Consider the following 12501-nt stretch of genomic DNA (forward strand, 5'->3'; position numbering starts at 1 on the left):
AAAGAAAAAACAAAGGCCAAATGGGATGGAGAGCCCTTGTTCACAAGATCATCAGCAGTTGAAAACAACTGGATGGCATGTAACAACAAACACTATGCTGGTTACCTTTCTCCTTATATATACCCTCCACATTTTTTTTTTTTTTGGCAACTTATGCTTAATGATACTACTCGTCTAACTCATTTACCTTCTTAACCTTGGGTATACAGCCTGATATTGATTCCACCAGATACCCTTGAATTTTCTCACCACCCCACATGTGTACATCCTTCCCATGTAGATATTTATGCTGCCTCCTAAGTTTGTCATAATCACCTGTTTTGTATTTCGACATGTACCCCTTTTTAACTGGAAATTCCACATTTTGTTATCTTCCAAGTCAAGGCCATATTATAAATCTCCCAATTGGAGGCAATGAAGAATTTTAGTTATGATGAATGGGTCTTCTGATCCTGTAACCAGATCCAACATACTCTTATCTGAAGTATCCTCCATCACAATGCTTCAAGTAAGCATATAATTTCCATTTTCTTCCTACCGTGTGATCTTTCTTCTTCCACTCTATATCTCCAGGGTCTTAAGTCCCCCATAATAATTACCAATTTTATGTTGTTTAGATTTTAATGGTATAGATGCGAACACACAGATTGATAAAAAAATAACTATTTATTAACTTAAATGCAGTCCGCTCAATTAGCCTAGTGGCTGTGCGCTTCGCAACCAAATGCCTGGGGAAGGAGTGTCCTAGGTTCGATTCCTGTCGGTGATGAGGAGCTGAAGGATCTTCTTCAGCTTTAGCCAAGTTAGCCGGTCTTGGGCATGGACAGTATGGTTTTTTCATCCTGCAAAGCAGGCGAACCGGCCTTGAGAACTCAACACTACAGGGCATAGGATACACTGGGGCGTAGGGCTGACCACCTTATCCTGTGAAAGGTTTGAGGTCCGATGATTAATAAACCCTCGATACTGCAAGCTAAAAGAGGGTATATAAAGAAGATGAGATAACCTAAATGCTAATATTTTGCTGGTATTATATCGAGCGTCTTCAGAGCACACAATCACAGTTTGTTAGTGAGGCAACTGCAATACGGTGTAACAGTGGGACTATTATGAGTAATTGTAGCATGCAACACAAAGACTAAAGTCCTAATTACGTGCCTTCTAAGTTAAAAAAAAAAAAAATAATAATAATAATAATACGGTCTTAGGATGACTGTCTCCCAAATCTTTGGTAGATTTATAGAGCCATACTTGTTGAGATTTGGAGTATGTTTCAAGGCTTCTGTTGATTCCAGGAACAACCTCTCTGACTTATCAAAGCTTCTGTGCAGTACTTTTGTTTTTTTCCAATTGCTCCTGTGTGCAGGGGTATCCAAAGCATGGTCTGCCAGACCCGACTTGCCATAGCGAAAGTGCCGGATGTATTTTTTGTGTTCATTGAGGTGTCTGGCCATAGTAGATTTGATGACATGAACAGGGCACTTCATAGACTCCTGGATGTGATAAAGGAGAGAATCTGTCCTTAGCTGAATGGATGAGAGTTGCCAATTTCACATGGTTTAAATATGGTGTGTAGTTGGTGTTTATTAAGCAACCTAGATATCTTTTCAGATGTGCCTTTAATGTATGGGATGGTGATAGTTTTGTTGTAGTCTTCTAGATGGGGGGATTTTTGGGGAGCATTTAGTATTTTATCTATCTTATGGGATTATAGCCATTGGTCAGGAAGGTGTGACTCAGGTGAGAAAGTTCAGCAGTGAGAGCAATGTTATTGGAACAAATTGCTCTAGCTCTATGGGTTAGTGTTTTTAAGATACTATATTGTTGGGAAGGGTGATGGTGTGATTGTTTGTGTAAATATCTCCCTGTATGTGTGGGTTTTCTATAAACCGAGAATGATAGGAACCTTCTGGAAGACGTGTGATTAGTGTGTCCAGGAAGGGCAGACAGTCATTGGCTTCTAATTCCATTGCAAAGTGGATTTTAGAGTGCTAGCTATTTAGATGCCCTAAAAATGTATTCAATGTATCTGGGCCATGTGGCCAAATAGCAAACACATCATCAACATAGCATAGCCAGAGACTAGGTTTGAGAGTGGCTGTGTTGATAGCTAGCTTTTCCAGATGTTCTATGTAGAAGTTGGCTAAGGGGGATTCCATAGCTGTCCCATCTAATTGTTTGTATATTTTTCCTTTCCATGTAAAATAACGTGCCTGTACTGTGAATTTAAATAGCTGAACTATATCAGGGGGAAATTGTGAATTTAGTAAGTTCAGGGTTTCAGTTAATGGTACATTCATCAATAATGAGGTGATATCAAAACTCACCATTAAGTCTGAACTTTCTAAGGTGTGGTTTTCTAAAATACTTTTTAGGTGGGCAGAATTTTTAACAAAAGAGGGAGAATTGTTAGTGCAAGTGGTTAGTAGTTTGGCTAAATGTTAGCATTTATATGTTGGACTGTTTATATTATCTACAATAGGGCGAAAAAGTGTACCTTGTTTGTGAAGTTTTGGAGCTCCATATATCCTTAATGTGGAAGGGCTTGAGTTTGTTGACTGTTTTTTTAGGCCAGGAAGTGACTTTGTTTAATAATTTGCACATCTTATTCTTTTATGAGTTGGTGGGATCTCGATCTATAATTTGATATGTTGACTGGTCTTGGAGAAGTGCGTGCATTTTGCTTTCATATTCTGTTGTATCCATCACTACCATTGTGTTTTCTTTGTCTGCTTTGGTTATAGTAATGTGGTTATTATTGTGTAGCTCTTTTAGAGCCATGATTTCTTTTTGTGGGATATTATTTTTGGGAGGCTTAGAATGGATTAGGATGTTGGCCACATTTAACCGAATATTATTGGCTATTGCTAGAGACAGGCCATATATCCCACGTTCAACAGAAACCATTATTTTGGCTTTTGGAACTTTTTTAGGAGTAGTCGTAAAATTGTGTCCTCAACTTAATGCACTCGTGGCTTCTTTGTTAAGGTTACCGATGATAAATTCACGACAATGCCCTCTTGATGTAATTGCGGCTGCTGTGTAGCAGTGCATTGTTGGAGGATTTCAAATTTCTTCTGGTGCCAGTTTTTAAGTTTGGCTGTAGAGTTGGAGATACTATCCAGGATATCCCATAGCTCTGGGTTCAAAATGTTAGATAGTATATTACATAGTGCACTGATGGAAGAATTTATTTTTGATAGTTCTTGGCGAGTAGCATATAACTGTTCCTGTAATAGTACTAAACTTGCTTGTTTATAAATACGTTGGGCTTTGGCCGAGTGAAATTTGTTCTTAATTTTTATACAGTTTGGTATTAAATTAGTATCTTGGCACCTTTTTAAGAAGGCTAACATGTTCAGTTGCCACGCCAATTTTATCTTCCACTTACTGTATTGTCGTGCCTTGTGTACGATATCATCTCCATGAAGAATACTGAACCGTGTGGGAAGGCTTATGTGTTTGTCGCACATGTCGATTAGATTTTAACGGTATAGATGCAAACACAGATTGATAAGAAAATAACTATTTATTAACTTAAATGCTAATATTTTGCTGGTATTATGTTTGGCATAGCACACAAACAGTTTGTTACAGTAGCATACTGTAAAATCGCCTTACTTTAATGTATGGAATGGTTACAGTTTTATTGTAGTCTAGTTTATTTTTGTTTTTAAGTGAGGTCTTGTACAGAATTTTGTCGATAGTATTTTGGCTGTAACTTTTTTTTAAGGGAAGTATTGTTGATTTTTAATTCATCTTTAAGTGTTTGTTCATTAGAGCAAATCTTCAAAGCCCTGTTTTTTAGTGTATCAGTGATCCCTAGTTTTTATGCTGGGTGGTGGCAGGAGTTATGTACATATTGGTCAGTATGTGTTGATTTTCGGTAAACATTGAAGGAAAGACTGCTAGAAGGAAGATGTGTGACAAGTGTAATCTAGAAATGGAAGTGTGTTTTGCTTTTCAGTCTCAACTATGAATTGTATGTGTTTGTGTTGTTTGTTTAGGTGGCTGAGGAAAGTGTCTTTCTGGCTGCCATGGGGCCAGATAGTGAAAACATAGTCAACATATCCAAGCCAGACTTTGGGTTTTAAAGGAGGGGAATCTAGAGCACTCAAAATATTCCATGTAAAAATTAGCAGTGGGGGGGGAGGGGGGGGGGAGGAGATAATGGTGAGCCATGGCTGTGCCTTCTTTTTGTAGGTAGAAAGTGTTTTGCCACACAAAGTGGCCAGAATGTAGTACATACGCAAAGAGCTCTGTGATATCGAGAGGGAATTTGTCCTGTAATAGAAGGATTGTGTCATTGATTGGGATATTTGTGAAGAGGGCAGAGACTATTAAATCATCGTTTTCCAGTGTAATGTCTTTGATGTTGTTTACAAAGTATTGTGCGTTTTTAATATAGGAGGAGGAATGACCTACCACTTCCTTGAGTTGATGCTAGTTTCTTGGCTAGGTGATAATTGGAGCTGTCTATACCTTCGACTCTCGGCCGGAGTGGTGTGTTTTGCTTGTGAATCTCTGGTAGACCGTAAATTCTTGGGGAACGAGCACAGTGCAGAAGTAATTTTTTAACTGTATCTTTGGGCCATGTAGTGACTGATTTAAATAGCATCTCTGTTTTCTTGTTTATTCGATTGGTTGGGTCATATTTAACAAGTTGATAGGTGCTATTGTCTGAGACTATTAGATCCATTTTTTCCAAGTATGTAGTTTGATTTAGAATAACTGTGGTACTGCCTTTATTGGCTCTAGTAATTACGATGTCAGGATTTAATTTTAGTGATTTCTGCTGTCAATTCAGATTTTGTTAGGTTGCTGGTTATCGTTTTTGTATAATTAAAAAAATAAAAAATCAACTTCAGTCATTTAAATGAAATTTTTATTTGCAAAAGCAAGTTTCTGTGGTTTAGCAGTTCTGAGGGAAGTTTTTAGTATTGAGACCACTTTATAATGTAAATAAAGAGTTTAATAAAAATAAGCAATTAAAACCCGATAAGTTTCTTAAGTCATAAGACTTGCATCATCAGAGGTACTGGTACATAAGTTTTGCACAACAAAACATCTAATATGTGTAATTAACAATTAATTACACTTATTAGATGTTTTTGATAACTTCACAACTGTTACATATAGTTGATAAACCAGAATACAAATGGTAAATTCATTATGCGTGTTTGAACATTGCTAGTTGTTGCTGTCACGTTCTGTGGTATCCCATGTGTTATATTCTAGGTCTGTGGCAGTTAAATTTTTGATGAAAGCAGACCATGCTTGATGTAAAATTAAGCCTTAATTTTTATTGCATTGTCTGGTGATCCTAATAATTTGCGAGGCTTTTTTAAATTTTCTTGTAAAACAGTTACAATCAATATATGACATTTTTGTTTGTTGCCAAAGTACTTGATGGCCAGTAGTGGTTGTGTGGAATACCAGGCATGTTCTAACTTCTTTTTTTGATGTCTTTTATGTGTTTGGACATGGATCTCATCTAGCCTTCCTGTCTGGCCTACATAACAAATGCCACAAGAGCAATGAATCTCATAGATGCGTGGTTTTTTCATAGGGTGATGTGGAGGTTTTGGTGGATGTAGGAATCTTGATATTTTTTGTAAAGATAAAAAAGCCACTTTTACGTTGTACTCGCAGAACAACAACAGTTGTAAAATAATGAGTTTTATAACTCTCGTAAAACTCATGGAGCAATGAGTTTTACGAGACAGGGCATATATAATATATCCAGTATGTCAATTAAAAGGTATGTCAATGAAGAACTGCACTACCTGAAACAGAACCTCACACTTAATGGTTATGAACCAAAGATGATTAGAAAAATTCTTAATATATCTCCTGCAACTCCATTACTTAAACATGATTTCAAGAATGCATGCTGCCTTACATCAACAATGTCACAGATAAAGTGGCTGCATTGCTTTGCGAGTACAACGTGAAAGTGTCTTGTTTACCTTTACAAAAAATATCAAGATTCCTACACCTGCCAAAACCTCCACATCACCTTATGTAAAAACCAGGCATCTATGAGATTCATTGCTCTTGTGGCATTTGTTATATAAGTAGACCAGACAGGAAGGTCAGAAGTGATCTTATCTGAACAGGTAAAAGATGTCAACAAAAGAAGAGAAAAAAATCAGGCCTGGTATTCCATACAACCACTTCTGGCCATCAAGTACTCTGCCAATTGATTGTAACTGTTTTACACGAAATTTTAAAGAAACCTTTCAAATGCTTAGGATCCCTAGACAATGCAATAAAAATCGAGGCTTAATTTTACATCAAATACAGTCTGCTTTCATCAAAAATTTAACTGTCACAGACCTAGGATATAACACATCGAATACCACAGAATATGATAGCAACAACTAGCAATGTTCCAATATGCATACAGTAACGAATTTACCATTTGTATTCGGGTTTATCAATTATATTTAATATCCAACATTATTTCAAAGCCAAATGTAGAAACTGTGAAAGTTTCGTAAGATAACACTGGCCAACAAAAAAATTTTTTTTTTTCTGCTGATTATGATCTGACACTTGTTTTTTACTAATTTGGGTGCGCTGATTTCAAATATCAAACCCATTTTTCTTTATCACGTCAGGTTTTTCCTCTATGGCATTTTCTTTTTGCTAATTTGATAGTTTTTGATAGTTTTAAGGAGGCAGTACTATTTAGAGGATCAAAAAAATCGATTTTTTAATATTGTTCCTAACTTTTTATCAAGACATTCGAAAAATTCCCGAAGATATAGCCTATTATTCAAAGCGGTGCGCAGATCAGAATTGGAGTGCTCACCGCTCTTGCTTGTTAGTAAACGAATAAATGCGTAAGAACCTGCAACGGCATACTGGTGCTTTGAATGCGAGAGAGGCTGATAACCGATCTAATATATTTAGGTGATGAAAAGTAGGCGATGACAACTGCCTAAAACAAATGAATGCTATATGCGTCATAGCAGACAAAGAACGATCGAAATCAGTCAATTGTTAATCGATCGTAAAAGTATGATGAGTGCTTATAACGTTTCAATAAAGTCTCTGGTTTTTTTTTTTTTTTTGTCTTGTTAATTGCATGTTAGTCAGCAGTGAAGAAAATACATCATGTCTACTACTCTAAATTGTGTCAGTAGTGTAGATTCCTTCTGCTACATTTGTGACAGCTTTACTGTTCCCAGTCAAAGGACAAATATCACTGATTTCGTTAAGAAAGTGTACTTTGCATACTTTGACGTAAAAATTGCAGATCAGGACAAGTCATGGGCTCCAAATAAAGTGTGTAAGTCGTGTAGAAAATTTACGACAGTGGAGCAAGGGAAAATGCCAAAAATTAGCTTTTGGCATTCCAATGATTTGGCGTGAACCGAAAAATCACGTAGATGATTGCTATTTTTGTTTAGTTCAGACTTCTGGTTATAATAAGAAGAATGAGAAAAAAATTGTGTATCCAAATCTCGACTCAGCAATTCAGCCAGTTGCTCATTCCAATGAAATAGCCCTGCCAATTTATAAAGGACTTCCTTTACTTGAGAACAAGCATGATCGGGATATGCCAGATGTTCTTGAGGAGCAAGGCCCAGATGTTGATTTAGACAATGAAAATTTAATTTCTAGTTCTGGACCACAATGTTTTACTCAAGCGGAATTGAATGACTTAGTAAGAGATTTGGGCCTATCAAAGGAATCATTGGAATTGTTAGCTTCAAGATTAAACGAAAAAACTTACTGGAGCAAGATACGAAGATAACTTTTTATCGTAGCAGGGAAAGTAATCTTGTACAATATTTTAAACACGAGTGTGGTTTTGTTTACTTTAACAACGTGTTTCTAGGTTTACTAACTGAAATGAGTGTTGTACAATATCATCCAAATGAGTGGCGTTTATTTATCGACAGTTCAAGCAGAAGTCTCAAGTGTGTCTTATACACAATGGGAATGTATATGGCTCCATTCCTATTGGCTATTCAGTCCACTTAAAGGAAACATATGAGGACATTAAAAAGGTTCTGAAGTTATTAAAATATACAGACCATAACTGGATCATCTGTGTGGATCTTAAAATGGTGAACTTTTTACTTGGCTTTCAAAGAGGATATACAAAGTTTCCGTGTTTTCTATGCTTCTGGGATAGTCGAGCCAGAAACCAACACTGGAGTCAGAAACATTGGCCTCTTAGAATATCCTTAAATGTTGGAGAACAGAATGTTTATAAATCAACCTGTAATCGACAGAGAAAAAATCATTTTTCCACCTCTACACATCAAACTAGGTCTTATTATGAAGCAGTATGTTAAAGCTTTAGATTTACAAGGTGACTGTTTCCAATACATATGTGAAAAATTTCCACGACTTAGTTATGAAAAAATTAAAGCTGGTATATCTGATGGACCGCAAATTAAAACTTTAATGAGAGACCCAAATTTCATCAACTCTATGTTGAGAAAGAGGCCTGGACTTCATTTACGATGGTTGTGAATAATTTTCTTGGAAACAAAAATTTCCAGTGCCTAGGTTGCAACATGAGCATAAAGCTTCATTTCCAATACAGTCATCTTGATAGATTTACCGAGAATTTAGGTGCTGTAAGCGATGAACAAGGCGAAAGATTTCATCAAGACTTAAAAACAATGGAAGATTGGTACCAAGGAAGATGGGATTCTCACATGATGGTTGACTACTGTTGGAGTATTCAAAGGGATTGCCAAAACAGAACTCACAGCAGAAATTGCTACAAACAAAAATTTATTCCCTGAAACTCATGTGTAAGTGAAATTGTTATTTTTTTAATAAATATTCTTGTAATTTTTAATGAATATTGTTAAGGTAGTTATGTATCTAATTATCGGCCTCTCTCGCATTCAAAGTGCCAGTACGTGCCGTTGCAGGTTCTTACGCATTTATTTGTTGACTAACAAGCGAGAGCGGTGAGCACTCTGATTCTGATCTGCGCACCGCTTTGAATAATAGGCTATATCTTCGGGAATTTTTCGAATGCCTTGATAAAAAGTTAGGAAGAGATTTTTAAAAGTACACACTTTTAGAAAATAATATTAAAAGATCAATTTTTTTGATTCTCTAAATAGTACTGCCTCCTTAAAAATATCAAAAACTTACAAATTAGCAAAAAGAAAATGCCATAGAGGAAAAACCTGACATGATAGAGAAAAATTGGTTTGATATTTGAAATCAGCGCACCCAAATTAGTAAAAAACAAGTCTCATATAAAAGTCAGCAAAAATTGTGTTGGACTGTGTAATTCTTGTAGAAAGGCTTATACGCTGGTTAACAACAGTTTTGTTTTCCTATCCTGGTGGATTATTATATACTAGGATGGGAACAGAGCAAATGGGATTCACATTAAAAAAAAAAAAAGAAAAAAAAAAGTGATTTCTACCACATAAATGGTTGCAGACCTATCATAACATTAAAGTATCGTAGATGAGCTAAGTTATCATATCTGTTTTCCCTGCTCTAGAGATTAAGATGGCACTTAAGGCATTTCATGCCTCCAGCAAACAGCAAGGTATATTTATATACACACATTGTATGATGAAAGTTCTGAGAATAATTTGATATCTTAGGCAAATAATACCTCACTGAAAGATTTTGTCTCTTTTTTGCTTTTTGGTTAAGCCATCTATAGAACAGAAAAGTATGCTAGATAGGATGAGGAAATAGCACCCCTTATCTGGCATCCTTTGGGAATGGTGAGTAGCAGAGACCAGCTATCTACAAAAAAAAAAAAAAAAAAAGGTTGAAAGAGTGTTACTTATTTAACTTTTTACAGAATGAAAAAAATGTTCGAGTGGGTTTATTTTAATTATTTTTTTAAATTAGAATATGCACAGATGCTGTATATTTATGTAAATAAATGCTCAAGTAAATAATTAGTTTCAGTATATAATATAACAGTGCTGTTTCTGATTACTCTACTGGTAAATTAAGAAATTAATTCATATAAATAGCTTTCAGAGAATAATGGTGTAACACAGTGTTTTCCCAACTGTGAAAGAACAGATTTTTGGAATTTGAGAAGACTATGGATATGATGTGTTAAAAGCAGAATATTCTAGATTTGATAGTCAAAAAGAGAAAAGTGATCTAGTCTGGAAATCAGAACATCGGATCGGCAAAAAAACTATTGGGATCAAAGATATGTATTTGTTTGCATGTAACAGAAGGTAAAGGAGGAAAGGTCACCAAAGAACATGATGGGGGATGATATATACAAAGGTTTGACATGAAATGGTGGACAATGGTTGAAGAAAGACAGAAATATAATGTTAAGGGGAGGCCTGTATTCAGCAGCAGTGGATGGAAAGAGGCTTAAGAATAAGAAACAGAAGGCGGTAATCACAGTTGAGAGGGGGGGGGGGGGAGACTATGTCTCAGGAAAAAATTCACCATTTATAGTGCAGTTTTGTACTGTATTTGATGAGTTTAGAATTGAAGTTTTTTGACCAGAGCTACCTATGAGAAAGAGAATGGAGGAAGTCTGTGAGAGAGGCTGAACCGTTAAGCACGGTGTTCACATCTGAATACAATCAAGCCTTCTTGCAGTGGTTTTAGATTTGCAACTTGAAATGTGAGAACAGGAATCTAAGGTTCTTCAGATTTATGCTTTATAAAATGGGAATTGTGCAGGAGAGTTTTGAATGAAAAGAATACCGGATTTTTGAAGGCTGAGAAGACTATGGATATGAAGTGTTTATAACAGAATATTCTAGATGTGATGGCCAAAAACAGAAAATAACAGAATATTCTAGATGTGATGGCCAAAAACAGAAAATAACAGAATATTCTAGATGTGATGGCCAAAAACAGAAAATTGATCTAATCTGGAGATTGGAACATCATCAGAAGTAAATGGGGAAATAGGATATTTCTTTTGAGATGTAGGACGATTTTGTTTTGATAGCATTGCAATTCATTATATTAACTTCACCTCACTTTGAATGGTAAGGAGATGAGTGTTTAAGACAGTTATTATGAAAGATTTTGAAGCTTGAATCATTTGAACACTATAAAGATATTCAGATGAGAAAGAGGAAAAGTATATTGTCTAACAAAACAGTGGATGTGATTTTTGGCTAGTGAGATAGTTGATGTATAGAAAGAAGAGTGTGGTCAAGAGTACAGAGTCCTAGGATACCCTGGCATTGATAAAGAAATCTGATGAGAAGAAACCATCCACTATGATGTGCAATGAATAACTAGAAAGGAAGCTGGCAATCCAATCACAAAGAACAGGAGAAAGACTATCCTTTGTGATTGGATAGAAAATTGGTAAGAAGTCCTTGATGCCAGACTTTATTATTATCTTATGGCAAAAGGAATACAGAATAGCTACGGGTCAATGTCCAGTCTGGAAAGCCAATCCAAGGCCTCATCCATCAACTTGTGGATGTCCTGTAGGCCACCAACGTGAAATTAGGGCCTTGGGCACTCATTCACAATATGAGTAATCATCTGAGCTACAGGAGAACATTCACAATAAGGGTGGTCTAACAGCCTCTATTTATGTAGTAGGTAGCCACATCTGCCCTGGTTAGTTCTGATCCTGTTGATTGATGACCAGATTTTCCTAGGAAGAGCAAAACCAGGCTGCAGAGCACAGGGATCTTCTACCAGGAAGCCTTTTGTTGGGAGATTGTTCAACCAGTATTCTCTCCACATGTCAGGTGTTGATGGCAGGGCAACTGAAGAGAGTTCGTCCATGGACTAGAAAAGCTTTCTAGATTTTAGGCAAAGATTAGGTGGATTTATGAGAGTCTGGTGCAGGGGCAGGAGTGGGTTGTTCATTGCTTTATTAAATTATTTAATCAAGGCATCTTCTCTGTATGTTTGGTGGAGCAATGCTGGATAGGATAGGCAGCCAGGAGTGCTTCTCACTGTCTCACTAATTGTGTACGTGGTAGAGTTCAGCTGCGTGCCTATAATGTTAATGTGTGCACTGATTTCCCAGACAGGGGCACAATATCATTTTCTGCTACAGAAAATGCGAGGGCTAGTGCAGATGACCTTAGGACTTATGCACCACAACCCAGGTTGTTCCAGCAAGCCTTGAAATGATATTGTTACTCGTTTTAATTTTGTTGGACAGGTTGGTGATGTGCCTTTTATAGGTTAGGCTTCTGTCTAAGCTAACTCCAGGGTATTTTGGGTGAGGCTTGTGTTCTACCATTTTTCCACAGAAAGAAAGGTTGAGGTGTCGATTTGCCTTTTCTTTATTCAGGTGAAATACTGTGGACACAGTTTTTGTTGTATTTGGCTTCAAGTATCATTGCTTGAAGTAGTCATCATCATAATCATCATCATCAAATTTCTGCCATGTACCCTCAAGGGGTGTACAGAGGATATGATAGTATTACATGAAAAAAATTACATCATTACTAACTTCCCATCTACAATTTTCCTCCAAATCAGTCTGTTACTTGTCAAGACTCCAACATTATCAGATCTAATATTTCTATCGTCTAAGGC

At 36.4% G+C, this 12501-nt stretch overlaps 2 protein-coding genes across 4 annotated transcripts in view; one reads left to right on the forward strand and one right to left on the reverse strand.

The window, feature by feature from the left end:
• LOC150101259 (solute carrier family 71 member 1) overlaps window positions 1–12501 on the forward strand; it is a 268455-nt gene that overhangs the window by 247789 nt on the left and 8165 nt on the right. The gene's annotated exons all lie outside the window — the stretch shown is intronic.
• The window catches only part of LOC150101260 (ribitol-5-phosphate transferase FKTN-like), a 353950-nt gene that overhangs the window by 55836 nt on the left and 285613 nt on the right, over window positions 1–12501 (reverse strand). For 2 of the 3 annotated variants that reach the window (XM_090401598.1, XM_090401595.1), the window contains one exon: window positions 9004–9747. In XM_090401598.1, the coding sequence (XP_090257724.1) occupies window positions 9744–9747 (4 nt within the window). In that variant the 3' untranslated portion in view covers window positions 9004–9743. Of the gene's footprint in view, window positions 1–9003; window positions 9748–12501 lie in introns of those variants that run through there. The other variant, XR_016549166.1, reaches the window with a different exon arrangement.

The sequence above is a fragment of the Typopeltis vanoorti genome, chromosome 12 (assembly GCF_054136105.1).
Source record: "Typopeltis vanoorti isolate ZY-2024b chromosome 12, IOZ_Tvanoo_1.0, whole genome shotgun sequence".
NCBI lineage: Eukaryota > Metazoa > Arthropoda > Arachnida > Uropygi > Thelyphonidae > Typopeltis > Typopeltis vanoorti.